The 22,473-nt window shown below is 39.4% G+C and overlaps 1 protein-coding gene across 1 annotated transcript in view; it reads right to left on the bottom strand.

The window, feature by feature from the left end:
- Nucleotides 1–6,518: 6,518 nt before the first annotated feature.
- Nucleotides 6,519–22,473, bottom strand: part of mad1l1 (mitotic arrest deficient 1 like 1) — a 50,892-nt gene continuing 34,937 nt past the window's right edge. Inside the window, exon 18 of the mRNA XM_044029341.1 lies at nt 6,519–8,549. Coding sequence (XP_043885276.1) covers nt 8,400–8,549 — 150 coding nt within the window. The 3' untranslated portion in view covers nt 6,519–8,399. The remainder of the gene's footprint in view (nt 8,550–22,473) is intronic.

Below are 22,473 nucleotides of genomic sequence, written 5' to 3'. Positions count from 1 at the left end.
ATGTTAAATTGTTGCACCCATAGACCACTGAGGAGCTCTGCAGGAAAAATGCCAGATCATTCTTGAGGTATGAACACCTGACTCAGAACTCAAAATGTTGGATCCTTTTATATAGGATGCCTCTGTCTAATATTACTTGCCTTGGTGAATTTGCTGCACTCAGTGCACTATGCTGGAGGAGAGGGAAGATGGGTATGACCATAAGGTTGGAATAGGTTAAACTCTGGCAGCTGTAAAATGTTACCGCAGCATTTTATATCTAATGCTATAGTGACTCAGGATTGTGGCGAGTACCTCGGCTTAACATTATCTTTGAGGGTCATAAAGCTCAATGTTTCCCGAGATAGAGCCTGTAAGGAGGCCAGTCACGACGAAGAGCAGCAATGTTACAAGTCTCAAAAGTTTCATTTTCACAATACAAATGATATTTAGGTTGATTGTATTTCATTTCAAAACCAGGGCATTAGCAGTTTTAATGAAGAGTGTGAAGAGTGTGCAGAGGTTTGGAGTCAGATGCATGAAACTCAGGGGAAGACGGAGTGAGTCATCTGTAAAAAAAAACAACAAAAAAAAAGCAGTGTTTAAAATGTCAAATGAATTAGCAGGGACAGAGATGCAGAGGACAGACAAAGTTTGTGAAAGACTAAATGACATACTTTGGCATTTGGCCTTCTTTTAAACTATCTCTCCTTTGTATATAACCACTAAAAGGTGACACTGCACTGGCTCAAGCTACACAAACACGCACCAGCATGCATTCCTGCACACGCACACCCACTCACTGATTGAACGAGGCTAAGACGAGAGATCAAGGCAGCGCAAATTAAAAGTGCTCTAATTAGCCAAACTGTCACTCTCCTGCTCTGTTGCCATGTTGAAGTCTGCCTGGAGACCTGCCTGCACATTTCCACAGGCCTTCAGAGCAGCCATGTATACTGTATGGGAGTGAGGATTAGAGGCAGCGGCTGTTGAGAATTACACATGCCAGACGATAAACACTGCAACAGCTCCAAAATGCAATAATGAATGGAGAGAGAACTCTAAATGGAGCCGCTCTGTCGAGGTCCATCATCAGAGGAATAAACTTTAGACAGATATACAGATATACAGTAAATACTGTGCGTTAACTTTGGCTTTTGCATGTTTCTGAAGATACACAATCAACTATCATAATATAATTCAACTGCATCCTTTCAATTACTTCAATAAGAAGTTATTATCCCTCCGAAAAATACAGTGACAATAAAACTAATGCAACCTGTGTGCTGCTCTGTGCCCATTTCATCTGCAGCAGAGTTGGCTTGACATGATTTTACATTTTATATGCATCGGCCTAAGAAGCTGAACCTACAAAAACTAAAACTCCATCTACGATGGGCATTACATTGCTGGTGAGCAGGGTTGAAATACTAGAGGATTTTAGATAGATTTCCTCCCTCTGATATCACCACATGTTAGGGAAGCATGAAAATCTAATCGCAGAAATGTGACATGTGGTTGAACTTGGTCCATCATCCATCACAATGAGCAGCTCTTCACCTTCGGGTTTTGTCAAAGTTAAGAGCTATCACAGGGTAAACCGAGAAGTCTTCCGAAAGGTGCTTTCAAGCACAGAGACACAGACGCAGAACAGCAACTCAGACCCACATCAGACCTGGTTTTACCAGCCATCCTGAGGGATGAGATCACAGGTGGACAGCGGCACTGACTGCCTCCAGAATTCATCTTGAGAGCCACATTTGGAGGTTGTTGCGCGTGTGGCCACATTCCTTTACATAAATACTTCAGCAGGATCCAGTAGACCACCTACAGAGCCGACATCCACTGACACTGATCCCCTACAACTCAATTCCCCTGCACATAGATGATATCTGCACAGAGAGCAGTATTGCATTTCACATTTAAACACACTTAAACACACTCGTGTCACACACCTGCAGCCAGCTCGTTGTCGTGCCTCTTTACCTCAGCACTACCAGCTTTATTCGTATCCACATCTATGCAACCTTTGTCTTCATTTTGAAAATGGATGGATTCAATTAAGCTGTTGTTGCGATTGAGGTTTTGAGATTTTGAATTGACTTTTAAGTAGAGGTCAACAGGAGCTCAAGAAACAAAGATGGCCAGTGCTACATCAGGCGTCAGACAATAATCTGGCAGCATTTCGTACTTACTGTAACCTGAATGAGGTCATTCTCCTCACAAGCAATAGTTTCATTGTTTGTTTCTTGTTTTACTTGCAGAGCTCAATTACAATAACTATTATTATATATCATATAGCTCCTTATTACTACTAACGTTAATATTATCCTCATTCACCCTTCATCTACGGCTGGTCCTTTTCTGAGGGTCACATGAGGAGCTGGAACCAATCCCTGACAGCGTTGGGGCAAGAGGCATGTCACAACCTGGATGAGATGATGAAGATGATAATTGTTATTAATGTTATTGATTTTGAAAAATGCTCTTGCTCTCTATCTATCTTTGTCTCTCTTTTCCAACCACCTGTCCTTCACTTACCCTCTTTCCTTCCCCCTCCTTTCTCTCCTCTCTCCTACCTTAACCAATCGACGCCGATGGCCATACACTCCGAGTCTGGTTCTGTCAGAGATTGAGATTTGTTCCTGGTTTTTTTTTCTCCCCACTGTTGCCATGTGCGAGCTCATTGTGATCCTGTTGTGTTTCTGTAGAAATAGAATTTTAATATTTTTGAGTGTTGTAATCTTGCTTCTTAACGTAAACTGGATTCTACTGGAGTTTTAACAGCTGTGGACGTACAATCAGACACCCCCAACGTGTTCAAAACAGCACCTCATTTTGAATAGAAATGCCACGTGTTAAGCGCAGACATAAGATCTGAGCACAAGTGATCGCAGGGACAAACTTAACGCTGTCCACATATGACTGAATTTCTCTCAGGATAGGAGTTAATACCAGGTGTGAACAAGGACTTCATTCGCTCACTATCTACTGTACACATTGATAAAATGATGGGCTTTCCAGGTAAAAATAGTATGACTCTTTAAAAAAGAGAGCATCCTCTACAAGCTATACAGTGAACAAGTTACGTAAGTGCTGCAATGAATTCAGGAGCAAAAAAGGTCATAAAGCATTCATACACTCCAGTTACAGATACACCTTCCTCAGTGGGTACACTATCACGCTGCTTCTGCTCTGAGGGGAACCTGAGGAAAAGGAACTCAGATCTGAACGAAAGCATGACAGCTGCTATGTCTCTCAGTTGACAGAGAGCCAGGGAGAGGAGGAAGAAATTTGGAGAAAGACTCACGAGACAAACTGATAAGCTTCCTGTGCGAAAAAACAGGCAGATGGAGAGTTTAGCGGAGGAAGGTAGAGACAGGAAGAAAGAGGGATGAGAGATGAAAGGTAAGACGTACCATGTCCTCTCACTCCGTCTGTCACACAAACTACTCGGACTCCACTATAGTGGGGACATCTCTTCTCAGTGGACCACGCTCACAAATATTTCTGCAGTGTGAAGAAAAAAAATATATATAAGAGGGAGGAAATTCAAATGCCACTCCTGTACTCCCTCATAAATTAAACACGCAAGAGAATTGCTTTTAAAGATTCAGTGCTGCCTCCGAATGATTTCTGCTGCATATCTTTTAAAACGCGCCTTTCAGAATTGATCGTTTACCACTTGATGAGAAGCGGTGCATTTTTTTGAGTGTGTGACAGCTGAGGTATGCTGCAGCACAACAAAGCTCAGCTTTGGCATTCTCAACCTCGCCTCATTTATAGTTAATACCATATCAGGGGTGGACTAATTGTTTTCGACCGAGAGATGATGGACTGATGAAATAAAGATAAAGGGATGAATGAAAGAAGCAGAGAAAGGATGAGAAGCAGGACGTAAATTGGGGCATAACAGGTGGTGAAAGGCAGAAATGGAAGTGATATAGTTGGCCACTGAATGGAAAAGCACTTTTCTCCATTACAGCCATAGAATCATAGCAAGAGGATCCTTCTTTTCTCTTATCAATACACATTCCTTGGGTGTTTTTATTGTAGTTATAACGCACTATGAAACCAGCGCTAAATCTTCTTCATGGACAGAAAATCCTTTTATTTTATGACTTCAGAGTCAGTTAAGTCTCACTGGTGAAATGGAGCTAAATTGACTACAAGGCAAAGCTCTGAACAATGATTGACAGTTTAAACACAGCCTCTTTCTTCGCCTGTAGCAAGCAGCCACTGTGCGAGCACAATGACACACCGAGGAGTCCTGCGTATCCTGCGGTATAGAGAACACATTTGGTGGAAACGTTTCAACAACTTTTGCCTTGTCCTCAGTGGGTGTGCTGGACAGGTTCATCAAAACTTTATTTTACTTGGAAATCACATTGAGATTAAGATCTTACACGTGACAGTTGTAGCAAGAAACTATTCACACAGGTATAAGTCAAGCAAAGCCCAAGGCAGCAATAATGAGTCATCCATTTATCAGTTATTAGGAGCAAAGGCAACCCTTATTGGCCTCAAGTTTGGGTTTAGACTGAAGATCATTTCAGATCTGACAGAAGACACTTTAAAGCAAAGCTGGATGCAAGAACTGTACCAGTGTAAACCTCTGACTCGAGTAAAAAGGAAGCTTACCTGAGATAACTTTGTATGAAGACATAACAATGAAAGGTGAGGGATTATCATCCCACCAGGTTGGGTCGTGACAGCACAGTTGGTGATGTATCTCAGGGCTGAGTGATACAGAGGGTTGAGTTTGGACGGCGAGGCAAACCTGTGACTCGTATCTCCAAAATCCACCTGCGAGAAAAACACTTTGTAGAAGGCAGTAAAAAAGCAGGACAGAAGTCTGTACACAACACCTAGTGTGAGTTTCCATTTCCTTTTATTAGATCGGTATGACATTTTAAATGTAACCTTTTGTCCAGCCATATTTGCAGATATTTATAATCGCTTGACCGACTGAAAGGTGACACATGCAGTCAAGAGTATTCATGAAACAGTTAGAATAACCGGAAAAGGAGAAAGAAAATCATGGTTCTAGTTTTGTTTGAGTTTAAAAGCAATTTGAAATTCTGCTGAGCATGCTGTAGGGTGTAAAGTTACTCAAAGTGCTGCTAAAACCAGCCAAAAATATCTTTTAAGGTGGTGAGCCTGAGAACTTCCTGGGCAGAATGTCCATGTCGACTGACAGTCTGACTTTTTGTTCTTGCAGCTGTCAAGAACTTAATGTTCAGGAGGGAGAACACACAAAAGGTCCAAAGCAGGTTTTTATTAAACATTTGTGTTTACCAAAAAGACGAGTGAATAAGTGACAATCTGTGAGACCACAGTGATGCAAGGATTTGCACGGATGAGTGAATAAAGCCCCACATGGGGTGAGCCGAGAGAGAGTGAATCAAACTCAGTCAGCCTGTTAAATAAGCTCCCCAGACCAGCACCCATGTGAACATCATCCTTCTGACCACCTCTTCTCTGCCATCTATTTCTGAAAGAGCACAACGAGAACAGACAGAATAGAAAAGGACTCATTTCCACTGCAGGACCTGTTACCAGGAACAGAACTCGTACACAGGATCTCCGTTAGCTCTGCCAGTAGCTCTGCTATTCTCGTCAAATAATGACGAGGATAACTGTGATTAAAACAGCTTAAATATATGTAATTTCATGTTGAGTGTAATACATTTAATAAAGCAATGATTACAACCAAATGTCTTATTACTATTATAAAAATATTGCCGGCAAATACATTTAGTCTTATATTCTGTCTCTATTCCATCACCTTGCACAGTGGTAGGCGGGCCGCATGTAATCGATTGGAGGGCCCCATGTGGCCCCCGGGCCACCAGTTAGACACGTGCTTTACAGTATGTCCATAGATTTGCACTGTGCGGCTTCCTGGCATAATAGCGCTGTTTTAAATCCAGCCACTGTATGACGTGATTGTGAGAGTTACTGCTACTGAGCTCTATAATAACACAGGAAACCATTTTCCTGCTCTGAAGAAAATGGTCGCAGTGGCATTTATTCTCCTTTAACAGCATGCATGAGGGAAACACTTTTTTAATACAAAGAATTTAGCAGAAATGTAAACCTGAAAATTCTGTGTGAGCCCGAACCAAGTGCCAGAAGTCAGATTTATCTCGTTTTGCCCAAAATTGTCATGTTATTTGTTGATTTTCAGCGTTGTTTTTCTCGTCTTCAAGTAATTTAGCCTCAGCTTCACTGCTTTGACTCTTGACTGTAACTTAATTTTGCTTATATAACGGTCTGCCTCTTCAAGTATTCAACTCTATAAATAACTGACCTGTCAAGTGCAATGTAAAGCGTGCGGGAATAGGAACAGGCGCTTATTATATTATAGCCTATTCATTAATTCATTCTGTCAGTCCCTCCTGACTCTGTCCTAACACACAAAGATGTGCAACAACAAAGTGCTGAGAGAATCTGCAACTTTTTTTTTTTTTGGCTCTACCCGTTTGTCAACGGACGGATATGGTCTCACAGCAAAATTAATATTCACTGAAGTGTAGTCAGTTTTATGACAGCCAGTCAAACAAATTCTTTATTTATTACCACTTTCATTTTAACTTCAAAACAAAAAAAAAGGATACAGCAATGTCATGGGGAGGAAAATATGAAGCCAAAGTGTATCTCACACTACTGAGGAAAAACATTATGTACGTCACTAATGTATGTCATGCACCACAGATCTGAATCCCTCTAAACTATGACACCGGGGTGAGAGCTGTCAGGTGTGCAGTCCATGTGCTGCGTGGAGAATAGGTATGAGATAAAAGATGAAAAGGTACAGTTTGTGACATGTACTGTACAGAAGAATATGTTTTCTCATGAGACATAAGGCAGCACCAGCTGCAGCTCTTATATTGTTGCTATGATAAGTGACTTTATTCTCAGTTCACTTCCTTTCGTTTCTCAGTTTTATTGGATTGCTCCCTTGCTTCCCTCTTCACCCCATGTTTATTTCTGCCATTTCTCTTTATTGCTGCCAAGAAATTTCCCTCGACTTGTCTCATGCTTGTACTCGCACAAATATACACAGGCGCGGTCATTAACTAAATTCCAAAGAGGAATTATTCATAGTTTGTCACAATGAAATTCATATCCAAAGACAATCTGTGTCACAGATGCATCGTCTGTCAATTTCTAACATTTTTAATGAATATTTGAACTGAAACATTAAAGCCTCCCTGGAGTTTTCCTGCCTCTACTTCCTGACACATCTACTACCATTCTTATGAGGCCAATGAGCGGCGGAGGAATAAATATATACATATGCTATGATGAATATATCAGTGTTTAAAAAATCTAGTTAAAAAAAAATTAGAGCTGGAAAGAACAGTGGCAGAATGGTTTGAGATACACTTAACCTGCAGCTGGGTAACCTTAACTGCATGTCTTACTCCTTTCTCTCTCTGCCCTCATTTCCTAAATAGGAAATAACAATTTGTCAGCCCACATAACCTTATCCTACACTGACATTGTGCTGTAAGATTAACATGTTTCCTTTTATTCACAGTAACTCTATCACCTCACTTGAGTCACTGAGAAGACAGGAGAGTGATGTGTTGTGCTGATCTCACTGTAATACAGTTGAAAGGCAGCACACGTCTCATTATTTCCATTTTGCTTTAAAGTGAGACATTAGAGACGAGCCAACAAATGACATGATTACAAACGTCCATGGCTCAGCCTTTTCCAACTCTCACACTGAACTTTGAAATGTGGTGATTATTTTTCTCAAACTTCCGAGCAGTAGAGTAGAGATGTGGTTTGGGGAATTAAAGCATGGCATTAATCTACTTTGCTTTTAAATGCTTCAAATTCTACCTTATTGCTTTTCTACAGGAAGAGAGACAAGTAAGACATTGTATCTATGGCATAAACTAAAACAGACATTTTAATGGAAAAATGACTTTGCTTTGGTAAAGGCCATGCAAGACACAGCTACTGCAGATTCAGTAGACCACACAAATGTTTCTTTTACTTTACCCACTGTTTGTGTTCAAACTTTTTTGGGATATGTCCAATTCCTTTCATAAACACGAGCTCCACATCTAAATGTCAGTGACTTTCTCTGTGTTTCACCTTAACAGCTTTGTCCTGTGAGGAGAAAACGTTATTTCTCCGAGATTCATCGATGAATTACACCGGGCACGCAAAGTGAAACCAAATTGCTTTCCTTTTGAATGAAAGATGGCAGAATTTGATCAAACAAGGTGCTCATCTTTCAAGACAAATCACTGACTACGCTAAAAAATATACACTTTGAAAATATTATAGGATAGAAAGAAAAAAGGAAACGCAAATGAGGGCAGACAAAATCCGAAACATCTAAACTAATCCCACTCTTAGATGTTGTAGCCCCATGTCTGAGACAGTGTCAGGTTACTTCAGATTGTGGTTTGCCTGCTGAAGAGGTCGAGGGTCACTGCAGAGAGGAACGCTGGGATGCTCTTCTGGTGATGCAGATGAAGGGCCACCATCTCACCCAGAGTTTTGGAGAACTCAGTTTCCATGAGCTGCATGCTTCCATTAGAGCCCTGCACACAGACACACAAACATAAACAACACAAGTACATCAAAAAAACAATATCCACCATCAAATAAGAGCTATAGATTTACTTTATCCATCTCCACAGAGAAACATTGCTTGATGGGAAAAAAATGAAGCTTAAATTTGTTAACGTCCTCTGTGCATATATATATATATATATATATATATATATATATATATATATATATATATATATATATATATATATATATATATATATATATATACACACACACACGTATATACACACATTCACAGCAGGGAGGTGTCCAAATCTGTGTGGATTAATTAAAAGGAACACGGAAGCAGCTTGAGGCGATGGAGTGAAGGAGAAAGGGATGAGGGAAACGAGGGATAAAGTAATTAAATCGATGCAGGGTGGAAGAAGGTAGCAAGAGGAGCAGAGTCCCATGACATGCTGGGAAGACATTGAGACATCCAAGAAATGTCTTGTGCCAACGTGTGAAACAGTGGCCATTCTTATGATGAGGGGGTTTATATAACAGAGAGTAAAGGGAGAGTATTGAAATAATAAAAAAAACAAAAGTCAAAGATTAAAAGTCATCGAAATCACTGGAAGATGTTGAAGTGTAAACATTATTTCTCATATGAACACTTCAGCTCCATCCCATTTAACCCCTTGCTCCTACCACTTAGCCGTGAAAGGGCATTTTTCTGTGGCACATTTCAAACAAATGGTTATGAAATCTTTTCCCAGATTAATCAAATACAAGGAACATCGCCGTCATCAAGCACACACTGTATAACATGTAGCTGTGTTCTCTGACACGTGTCTGCTGAGCTGCAAAAAAGAGCATAAAAATGCCTATTGGCAACAACAGCGATATAAAATTGGACAATGGCTATTGATTTATTTGAGAGAATTTAAATGGCATCTCAATGTAACATCTGCATCACGTCAATGAAGGGATAGGAAAAAAAGTTATAACAGAAGGTCCAACTCAGTAGAGGTTCAAAGAATATGATCTAGATCAGTGGTTCTCAAACTCAAGTAGCACCTGAGAAAATACTGAGCTCTTGAAGTAACACCATTTCAAAATACAGTGATGTAAATAGGCCACGCACAGCCAGCTACAGACTTTTCACAGGAGGAAGATTTATTTCCAATAAGATAATTTGCTCTCTCATCATCCACCTCCATAACTCCAGACACTGGTATAGTGAAATTAGATTAAGATGGAGCAAGCAATAAGGTGACTCTAATCATTATTTCTTCATGTAGAAATGTTATTGCATTTTTTTGCATTTGCACTGTGAAGCTGTTAGGCAATACTGCCACTAACAAAACTTAATTATCATTTATAAAGTAAATAAATGGGTGTCAAGTATTTGGTATAAATGCAATTTCTGTATATTTTAAGTGGACAGACAAAATCCCATCACACTTGAAAATGAACCAGGTGAAATGGTCGTCCTCCTCCTCATGCTATATCTGTTTATGTAGTGTATTTGAAAATGAAATGTTGAAGGAAGAAGATGGTGTCCGTAAGGGCCTTAATTACTTTTGTCATACTAGTCAACAAAACAGGGAATTTTTGTAGCATTGTCTTTTTCTTTTTTGAAATAATACATTTAGTCTCTTCTGACGGGCTACAGCTCAGACGCTGGAGACGGGAAAGGAGATGACAACACACAACAAAGACCTCGCCATACTTTCATTGACGTTATGTCATTTTAAAATAAGATTTCAATACATTGTAACTTTAAAGGTAATGGAGTTAAAAAATCAGATGATTTCCCTCTCATAATTCATAAAGTTTGAGTGCAAGTACTGTGACTTAAATGTTATTTTCTCTATGCAGCTCTTAGCACATTTCAATAGCACTTGATGGACTAAATCTGACTGAGTCATAAGGATTCAGCCTCTGGGGCAATGGATACTTACACCAATAGGACTTAAGCGAACAAGTGGCAAACAAGACATAGTGAGTGCAGAGAACCATCATCTCACAGCTGCCTTGTACCATCAGTCACAGAAACACATGTGCCTGTATAACATTGCTATACTATATGAGGACGTCACAAATCTACATGGATCTGATGATGTGGTGTTGATTTTCATTCAAAATCAATCCTTACCACACCCGTTTGGAGAATGACGAGAAGTAGGGAGTAGGGAAGGGTGTAATCACACCATCTCTCCTTTGACAGAACTCTGATTTGCTTCACTCTGTGGCTTTCTTTCCCTGAGACTCCCTGGTGTTTACTTCTGCTGTGCAGCCTGAAAGCTCTGCCATATCCTCAGGCTGCTGTTCTCTTCACATGCTCATGCAAACATGTGTATGCACATGGCTCCAGAAGCTGCTCAGGCTCCGGGAACATGGAGGACATATATCACAGAAATGCAGGGAGCCCAGTTACCATGGAGATTGTATGTGTCGGAAACACCTTCTGCCAAAGTTGGTCGTCAGAGTTGACTGTATATGTGAGTGGGCATGTGTGTGTGTGTGTGTGTGTGAGAGACACAGCAGACAAGATAATAGTGGCTTATTGGGACTGACTACTCCCAGTCGGTAACATAAAATCCTAGTGATTTACAGGGACTGATGCCTTGCATGTATTAAAACATAGCTGCAGCTTCTTTAAGTATTGTTAATTTACAGACTTAAAGGGACAGTGTGTAAAATTTAGCAACGTCCATCAGTGAAGTTGCATGTTAAAACTGAATATCTCTCACCTCACTCCTCCCTTGTGTGGAAGAACCTTTGTAGCCTAGTAGCCTGTCCATTGTGGGCTACTGTAAAAACATAGCGGTCCATAATGAATGCCTCCATAATGAATTTAAGAGGCTGATGCGGGGGTAATGGAAAAACAACATGTCGTGATGAGGTGATTGTACACTGTATAATAATTATAATTATTCTATCTTCAATTTCTGCCAAATGAAAATAATTTCACTTAAATGTTACACACTGGACGTTTAAGGCTTTTGCAGAGTAGTTGTGTATGGTGTAAGTATTTTTCAAGCCTGTATCCAGTCCATGAAACTTCAGCAATGTAATTTTGCAGAGCGAAATTATGGCATTTTAAAGGATACACACCAACCAAACAAAATATTTAGTTGACGATGTAAGCAAAGTCACTGAATATTACAAAAAATAATATGATAAAAATAAATAAAATAACTTGGACCTTGTCTAATTTTTAAAATGACCTCCAGTACAGCCAGGATTGGAAGTGGTGAGATGTATTTTCTTATTGTTTTTATTATTTATTTTAGGCAAAATGACCAATGTACCAACTTATCACCAGTAGGTGTTGACCTCACCTCATGTTTTTTGCCCTAGTCTGTATAACTGACTCTCTTAATTGTGTTGTGTTTAATGTGAAAAGTGCGGGTGTGTCAATATTGACCTCTGAGTAATTCACAGCTTCGTGAAGAGGGCACATCCTAATCCTAATGAAGGCTCTCCTGCACAAAAGACCTTGAGCTACATGCTAACAGGCAAGCGAACATAACATGACAGTGCAGTGACACTATTATTGAAACCAAGACACTAGCATCTGTCATTCAGCACTTAAAGTGACATACAGTTCAGACTGATGAGAATGTCATCAGTATTACTCGTGGTGTCATACACTTAGGTCGTTTTCACACCTAATAGTCCACCAGACTAGGGACGAGTGGGGACTCGGTTCAACTGGGGGTTACGACATTCAGCCGGTCCGAGTTTGCTTTCACATCCTGCACTTTAGTGAAACCAAACAAACCTTTTGAATAACGTATTCTCCTGCTCGCCTGAGACGGCGCTGCATCAAGAATTACTTAAGTAGAAGACATGACAACAACGAAAAAGAAAACGCACTCATCTGTTGGTTAATGCAGGACAACTCCTGTTTCCTCCACATCAGAGCAAAACATGGAGCTGCATCAAATTGGTCTTGTTTTTTTTATTTTGCTTTATGTGAACATATGACACACATATACGCTGCGACAATTTCTCCTGGCTATTGTTCTACACTTGTGTATGTTTTTGTTGTGTTTACCCACAATGCATTGTAGTTCTCTTCCAGCATTCGGTACACCTAAAGTGAACCGAGACCTATGTTTAAGGCGATAGAGTTCGCTTCTATCGTACGGATCAGAGTTTGGTTGCGCATTCACACCTCCCCAAACAAACCGGACTTTCTAAACAAACAAACTAGGATTCGATTTAGAAAGGCTGGTGTGAATGCACCCTTAAACACTGTTCAAAGAACACAAGAACATAAGTCGGGGTCATTTCTCATCCTCTACAAACTATGAATATATCAATATGGATTTAGATGGCGGTCAGTAAGTGTAAAGTGGAAGACCAAATGGCAACACTGTCCTCCCTGCCCGCCATCAACATGGTCAATGAAGAAAAGGAAATTTATTATAGACATTTCAAATAAGCCTATTCTTCCCCACAAGGCTGTGAGGCAATACAAAAATACCCGACTAACCAATGATGGCATAACTGCTTAATTATATGGTGACACTTGGAAGTACAAAAGCCTTCAGTAACATCCCACACATTGAAGCTTGTGATTCATCTTGTCATTTTCTTTATCCAAACCAAACACAGAGGGCCTTTACTTGTTTTTCATGACCAATTTATTTTTATTAAAACATATAATTTCCTGTCTACAGTGGGCTGACATTTGCGGTAAGATACCACAGAATTGCACCTGAACGTCTGTACTCCGGTAAAAACAAAGAGGCTATTTTGTTTTTCTGTTTTAATTGGCTCTCGGATTATCTATCAGAAATCAGAAATGAATGTGCTGGTAGTGTGGAGTTATTCAAAAAATGTAATCTATAACATGCATAACAATGATATAATATCACTTGAAAAAATGGCACTGCAAATTTGCTCTCGTCGATTTTTTTATTGTGAACTGTGTCCCAACTAGAGCTGAAACAATTAGTCGATTAATCAATTATTGATCGATTGCTAAATTAATCGTCAACTATTTTGATAATCGATTAATCAGTTTGATACTTGTTCATTATCAAAACAAGATTTCTGATTGTTTGAGCTTCTCAAATGTGAATATGTTCATTTCTTTGCTCCATATAACAAAGAATAATAATGTTTTGTGAATAAAACTAGACATTGGAGAACATCATCATTTCCAGATTTGACAAACACGGATCAACATTTTTTTTATAGATAATTAATATTTTTATATTCATCGATTAATCGAACGAAAACAATCGTTAGTTGCAGCACTAATCTCAAGAGTTACCTAGGTGTTTATTGTATGGGAGGACGGGTTGAGGTTGGGGGCCTGGTTTGTCTTGGACACAAGCAAGGGGACTTCAAGGAAAAAAGGTTGGCATCCACTGACTTATACTACTGTTATTATGAGGGTTATGGCTGTGGTTGCTTATCCATGAAGACAAGTCTCCAACGAAGTAGTTGAAGCTGGAGAGCAGTTTGGGTTGTGATTAGCTTGATAGCACACATTTGTTTAGGGAGGGCACACATCTCTGGAGTCCAAATTAGGGGTTTGACTTAGAGATGCACCGAAACATTTTGGTTTTTCAACTGAGAGACTTTTAGCACCGAAACAGGATGTTGTGATGACGCAAAACTGTTTAGAACACCAATAAAACTAGACGGTTTGTCTTAAAAAAGAAAGAGAATAGGACTTGTTTGACAGGTGGAAGAAAATGCTTGTTAACAGGTTTCCTTACATGTAGTGTAGGGACTACCTCAAAAATACATTGACATTGTGGTCACAGGAGTTTTTTTCTTTTAGCTTCAGCTTTATTCAAATACTGACCTTATCAATGGCTGTTCACATATTCTCAGAACGCTAAGAAGCATTTCAAACAATGTCTGACCTTTATTTATACAACAAGGTTCTGTTTACACTGAAAAACAACACAATTAACCATATTCAGTGGGCCATGTAACACCAACTCCTCGGTAAATCCAACCTCATTCGTTGGAAAAAAAACTTTTTTTCACCAAGATCAGACGGAAGAATCTAAAACACACACAAAATGTAAAGACAGACTCAACGACTGAGAAGAGTGCCATCTCTTTCATCCCCTCTTTTCCTATGTCCATCCAATTAAAGGAAATCAATACTTCCTGCCTTGAGATGCAGGGCGGGGCTTTATAGTGACCTCATCCAACTTAAGCGTTACATGCACCCTGAATGACAATGATGATGCTCTCCTAATGCCGACTACATCAGAGTAAAAGTGCACACCCACACCCTCAGTCAGCGAGACAGAAACACTTGAAAGAAAAGGAAGTCTAAACAAAGGAGGCATCTGTTTTCTGGCTAATGCTTAGATAAGAGACAATCCTTCAATGTGTTTCAGGGCACAGTCCAATAAGCATTGCACCTTGAACAGTGGGTGGTCCCATCTAGCTCATAGGGGTGCATAAGATAACTCAGGAAGAACAATGGTACGTTGGCAAAAGCAAAACTGATGATGTTTTGAAGTCACTACAAGACAGAAAGCCTGGTCAAATCTCTACAGTGATTTTCAAGGTCTATGGTCGGCAAATCTCTGATTAAGAACAACCAAACATTTCAACACAACAAACCTCATCAAACATGTGAAGATTAGGCGTCTAAAGGAATCTGAGTTTTTGAAGCTGTGTAGTGCTGAGGCAGGGAGAAAGGGGGACCATTTATCAACTTAGTCACCACTTAGCTGTTGGGTCACATTGCAATGACGTGAACCCTAGAGCAAGGATAACAAGAGTTCATGCTACACTAAACCAGGAGGAAATTATTGCACAGCTGTACAGTATTGAACTGCATTCAAACAAAATATAAGACATCCAAGCTGCTACTCGTCGTCCTAAAGTCCCTGTAAAGTGATAAAATATCACCTAATTTGTCACCCCACGGGAAAAATGTGTTAGTAACCACCTTAGCAAATTTGACTTATTAAAAAAGTCACAAAATGGTTTTAAATTATGTGAAATTCAGCTTCATTCTCTGCTTTATTCATGCACACCAACACTCTACTCTCGGACCAGAGTCCAGGAACGTCGCAGTTCATCAGTGTTTGTACAGAATATTAATGTAAACACTCCGATAAGATAAACAGAAAATACATTTTCTCCATTTTGGTGGTAGCTTAACAACATATTGCACATAAACAGAGCTGGTTTAGCAGCAGTCCTCCACCCTCTCGCTCTCCCTCTTCCTCTTTATCAGCGGGACCTGCTGCCTCACAGCAGGAGTCTGCTCCTCTTTCTGTTCTTCTTCCCCACTTCATTTCCTCATCATTTGAAATTTTAGATAAAGTGTCAGAGCTTTTCTGTGTGTTGTTAGATGCAGGTAAGACACATTTGCTGGACAAAAACATCTCAGCTAGCTAATAAAACAAAGACAGTAGGTGCAGAGACTCACAGTGAACGGGAGACCACAGATAAAGGCACTGAGAGTTTTCATATCGACACTGTTTGAGGAGAAGCGACGCTATCTATGGCTGCTCTGCGACATGACGCCATATTTTAAAACGCACCAAAAAAAATGGAAAGACTACTGGAGAGAAACTATTTTCAGTTAACGCCACAATTCTTAACGCACACATTTTTTTTTCCAAGAGACAAGAAATGCTGAATTTGTTTTACAGGATCTTTTCACTATTTTGCTTTCCAATTATATATTACTTCTATTAGTTGAGCAAATGTATCATTCTGGAACTAATAAAGAATATCGGATTCAAAAATCCTAACACCACCTCACTGAAGACAGGTGTCAAACTTCCACATACAAAAAAGACAGTCAACCTATTGAAATTCAGCTTCAAATGTATTTTCTACAAACTAAATCTTGTCAGTCTTTCATCACTGTCGAATAGATACGCCTTGCTGCTTTGAACAGGCACTGTTCTACCTGTATTGTTAAAACAGAAGCCTTGGCCTGTAAGAGCATGCATGAATATGACACAGCTCTATATTGAGGGGGTGACATGCAGCTCATAGATCAGTTGACCTCCGTCTGAGCTCTCCACAAACTAATGAAAAGCCTTTTCTCCTCTGCCTTGTTCTCCTCTACCTCTGCTATGCTGACTTCTATCCAATTCATCACAGTGCAGTGACAGAGAACAATTGGGAAATAGAGAAATAAATAATATTATTCACTTCTCATTTACATCTTCGCCTCCCTTTCAGATCGCACCTTTGCCCACCACTGCGTCCATCTATCCGTGGACATACTCAGTATTCACACATACACATATCACCGTCCCATCAGCAGTGGCAGCAGCAGCAGCATCAACAATAAACATTTCCACAAGATTGCATAGCTGCTGATTGGTGGGGGTGAAACAGCAGAAGGGAAATTAATTGAATAATCAGAAATATGCAGATGAATAGCTTTCAATTTAAATGCAGATTTTGGCTTTTTTTTATGCAGAGGGAGGAGGATGTCAGAGAAAGAATGACAGCAAGAGACAGAATGAGCCTCTCCAAAGAATAATTCAGCAGCTATTCTACTCTCATTTTTATTCTAATAGGCTTTTTGTTTACTGTTTTTAAAGTGTTGCTCGTGTCTCTAAGGAATAGGTTACTAATGACTACACACTAGGCATGTAAATCATACAATTTACACCTTACAAAAAAACTGATCAACCTGATACTCTCTGGCACAGATACATAAAACATTAATTAGTTACAGTTGTCAGAAGGAAACATCTTACTACTTACAATGTGCCCTGATTTACATAATATTTAATAATACCTACTATAGTGTTGTTAACATTTCTGTAAAGCAACAGGAAATGTGTAATTTGCAAGATTAGGCATAAATTATAAGTTAATGTTTTAACTTAAAGTGCTCTCTTTACTTTTTTCCCAGTAAATAAAATCTCACATCTATATGTAATTTTGCTATTATGCTCGGCCCTAGTGGTCACCTTTGTCCGGTGACTGACAAGTCATCAAACAGCTGGTTAGAGTTGAGAGAAAGACTGAGTATCTCTGTGTAGCATGAAACACAGCTGAGACTCTTACAGAAGACGCACGCCCACCAGGCTGAAAGGTTTGCTATTAAAATTCCAAACAATGTATTCCAGGTGAGGAAGAGAACACTGATTTATATGCAGCATCAGTTTCAGCCAGAAACCACTGTGGATCCTTATATGCAGTATGCATTTCTAATTGGATTCAAAACTAAACAAATTGTAAGGTTGAAAAAGATGAACGGGTGATTTTTTTTTTCCCGCATAAACTATGAAATGGCAGCGATACCGTACGATAGATGGTCCACAATACCAATAATATCAAAATAAAAAGTGGAGGATTTCTCTGTTCATTCACAACACAGAGATTAAATGATAAAGTGGAATATGTCTATGTAGTAAACCTGAATGGGGCATCTCTTAACGTAGCTTTCTCCACCATTATCCCGCTGTTATCTCCCTCTCCTTCAGCCAGGTAACTTCCGCCCCAATTTCCCTCATTTATTTGCGCAGCGTCGCCAAGAAAAGATTTGAAGTAGTGACGCCCAGTGAGTAAAACTGGCAGGGAATCACCAAATCAATATTTTGACCCAATCCTAGTATTTACTGTTACAGGTTTGGATAGAGATGTAATGCTACTGGCATCCCTGTTATTATATAGTTGTTGTGTTCAGCAGGAATAAATATGATGTTTGGGCACTAGTAGCTTGCGATGTAGCTGTTAGAGCAGCAGGTGCCACGTATAGTGAGGGTACATCGTTCTTCAGTGGGCGCCCCCCTTTCACGCTACAATCTGCCCTGTCAAAAAAAAAGAGCTCAAAAATGCCAAAGAAAAATATATAAAGTTAAAAATGAATGAATATGCGTGTATGATGACAGAAGATGTGAAAAAACAGTGTTCAGCAAAAAGGAGTTGGCTGTTGGTTAGAGCACTTTACTGTTAGTGGAGGTACAGTATGTGCTGGTAGAGCACTTTCTTAGTTTATGCATTCATTTGTGAGTGCAACACAAACTTGTCCTAGATCGCAGGTGCACTAACCCTGTATCAGCATTGAGCTCAAAGGAAATTACCATTGTCGGGCTGAATGTATTAAAGCTCATCTACTCGTTTCTACCAGGTTAATAAAAGCAAATTTTGCTGAGGATACATAACCATGATACAGGTTAAGAGTATAATTAATCATATTTATTAAAAGAACAATTTGAACAAGCGCAATTAACAATAATATATAGCCACACATTTAATCATAACATACTAATGATATCTTAATGAGGTTGCTTTAATAGGAGGGTGCAAATGCAATTAGCACCCAATAATGTAAACCGTCACTTGGGCCACGTTATCTTTTTTATTCAATTATTAATTAAGTTGGACATCACGCTCCATAAAAAAAGACGTTGACAACATACGACGTTGATAACATACGACGTTGTCATGTAACAACAATTTAATACTTGAAATTATGACCCTTAATCATTAATCTTGTCAAAATGTTTTATTAAAATGTTCCTTCACTCTTTCAACCTTTAATCATAGGTTTCCATAGCAACTATTGATTCCCATTAGGGGAAATTCAGAAATGTAAGGTATCACAAGAAACGTGGGGGTAAGATTTGGCTCTTGAGCACTGCACACTTTTCCAGTGCTGTTTGATTATGCCTGCTGTGCAGGGAGAGGATGTTCACACTCATAGGCATATATGACGCTTCTCATTCATTTTGCAAGTCCACATATCAGATATAAAGTATATCTGTCACAGTCCTGAGAAAATCTGATCTGAGTCACAGGAGGAACTTAAACAACCTAAACAACAACCAAATATTAGCAAGCTCGCTGACAGCAGTTGGGCTGATGTCAACACAAACAATGTGTATTATATTTAGCCAGGAAGGTCGCATTGAGATATAAGATCTCTTATTCCAGGGAGTCCTGGTCAAGGTAGCAGACAAATAGCACAAAACAATTTAAGATATAAAATTCACAACAGAACATAAAAGCTACAGGGAAGTTAAAGGAGACTAAAAAAGAGAGACATAATAAAGTGTAGAAGTATTCAGGGCATACCAACAAGATCCTTAATCCGAACCTCTCAAAAAGGCTATGGAAAACAACATGTTTCTTTCATCACAGTCCATAAAATGCCTTTGAAGCTGTTTAAAGAAGGCAGTGTCTGTAGTGAAATTATGTTTTGCAGCTCAATCCATGTCCATTGTGCAAAGGATAAAGCAGTTTTACTGAATTAATGTGCAGACTTTCACATTCTGTGGATGAACTACACTTGATTGAAGTAACCAGGGTTCTAGGTAGTGCATGGCTCAAAATTAGTGCAACGGTCCTCAATTTAGCGCATCAGTGTTGTGCCGATTTCCTTGTTGTAACGCAACACATTCTTGGCTACTGTTCGATCTGATCATGCCAGCATCGAAGCGTGGAAATAACAACAAATGCACATGTAGCATCGTATTTCATACCACACGACAAGTGATAAAACTTACTGCACATAAATTAGTCATCTATAAATCGATAATGTGAAGGCAGATTGCTCTAGGTAATTCATTCATACAGCTCTCTTGAAGTAGCAACCTATCAGCCAATCAGAAAATAGTATTTCTTGTTGCCAGGTAAAGTCTGAAAATAGGTTTCCACTGCAAATACTCGTTCCATGAAAATGTCCAGCTAAAATGCACATGTGTGTACACACACACACACACACACAGACACACAGACAATGATCAATGCTGTTTAAAGGGACAATTTGGGGCCAAATGTCTCTTTGATCCATTTCTGAAAGGCAAAGGTTTAGTGGAATTTATTCTTTATTATATTAACATATTATCTTCAAACTCTAACACCCTGATCTGAAACAACTGCCCCATCACAAAGCTGATCACATTTAATTAATTTTGACATTTTAATCAATTCCAGAGATCAGTGCCAATATCCAGCCCTACTGGGCTGTGGCAAGTCCGTGGCCTTCTACTACTGAAATATGATCTCAGGTGGACTTGTGTGTGGCTCTGATGTATCATGTTACCATGGAGACAACGGGCATATGTTCACAACATCAACCAGAACAGCTAGTGATGCAGACAGACGGACACACACACACGCACACGCACCCTGAGGGTGAGGAGGACACGGAACTGTCAGGAGAAATAAGAGACAACATTCTTACTGCAAGATTTCTCTCAGATGGCTTAGGTACACAAAGTCATATCCACTGCAAATGTTGTTAATTTATTCACTGTTGTATTCCCATCAGCCTCCGTGCTTGCTGTATATTAGCGCTTTGCCCATGTTTATCTTCATAGCCATCAGCAATATATCAGTGTTTTGTAAGCAAAGTGATATTCAGTTCCATCCATGGCCTCTTTTCTTCTTTTTGTCCCTTATTCACTGTATTGCTCTTAACTCTAACTTGTGCACAAAAACAAGAGGCTCATTGATACACACATATACTTTAGATCACTGAAAACAAACGGAGGAATGCAAGAACTAATGGATCTTAATGTCAGAAATGCAAGATTATAATGAGAGATAAAGACAACAATCATCAACAAACTTACAAGCAATAATAAGTCTTTTTTTCCAGTTGCATTGCTCTTTTGTCTACATGTAGATACAAATGGTAAGAACAGATACAGAAAATATCTTGCCACAATGAAGTTGGCACAGTATGAATGAATGAAGCCTGGTAATCTAAAAGAGGTGAATAAAATAATAAAATGCTACCGCTTTAGACCCCCAGCCAACCTACCTCAAGCCTATATTATGTAAATGATTAGGCAGCTCATTGTCTAACACAAGTTTAAAGAGGTGTTTATGTTTCTGTGCATGTTCATTGTGTAATTATTAGTATTTGGTTTTGAAAAACATGGTTTATGTACACACGGGTGCTTTTCAACAAATTTAGCCCCATGTCTTTTAACACACCTGCTGCCCTTTAAAGCATCACTTCTGGTCTAGTACGTCTTTCATACACACACGCACACACTCTGGGTGCATGCTCTCTCTCCCTCTCTCTCTCCCCCCCTTGTTTCCCCTTCCCTTTTTTGTCCACTTGCTGTCCAGTCCAGTTCCCCACACCGCATAATCATAAAATAAAGAAAAAAGAACACAAAATATTAATAATAATAACAACAGGCTGAGTATCACAGACTCGTCCTGTGCACAGCAAATCTGTCTGGCACCACAAGGCATGCAGCCAACCGTATTACATGTCTTAGGTACTGGGCAGGACAGGTTAAAAAAGAAATCCTTTGTATTGAATGATTTATTCACAGCAGAAACTATAGATGTTCTAATTCAAACAAAGATTTGGCTGAGGACTATAGATAAAAGCCCAGTAACAGTACTGTACTTTGTCTTCAAGCGGAGGACTTGTTGTGGCCTTCAGGCAAAACATCCATTCTAGTTGATTTAATCTTATAGTTGTGTTTTCTTGGATTTCATGACATCTACATGCACATGGTTTTTAAAAAGAGAGAGGTATGGAGATCCAGTGTCAAATTGGTACTGGTGTGAAAACAGTTCCCTCGTGATAATGAAGCTGCTGACATTATGTATTGTATATTGTCTATAATGAATGTGCGGTAGCTTAGCATGTTTGAGTGCTCCAGCAAGACCGTTTCTCTTGCTGCCAACAGAACTACAGTGTGCCAGGTGCAGCTTTGTGGCTCCAACACTGATAGAAACCCGACAAGGTGACACTCACTTGTTATGGATAAATCTGTTGTCATTACTTTGAAGGGCTTTTATGTGTCAGACAAGCAGCAGCCAAAGAAGACAGGAGGAAAACTCACTGGGGATGAAAAGCTGATTTTACACTGATACAGAAATATCAGAACTATATCAGTTATTATTACAGGTATTGATGAAATCCTGTCCCTATACATCCCTGGTTTGTAACATTTTTATTCTCATTTTCTTTATGTATCATTTCCATTCAAACGCTGGACCTTGTTTTGTTTTTTTTCACATTAA

The sequence above is a fragment of the Solea senegalensis genome, linkage group LG6 (assembly GCF_019176455.1).
Source record: "Solea senegalensis isolate Sse05_10M linkage group LG6, IFAPA_SoseM_1, whole genome shotgun sequence".
NCBI classification, from domain to species: Eukaryota; Metazoa; Chordata; class Actinopteri; order Pleuronectiformes; family Soleidae; genus Solea; species Solea senegalensis.
The sequence above is the reverse complement of the archived record's forward strand: the minus strand, read 5'-3'. Positions and strand labels throughout refer to the sequence as shown.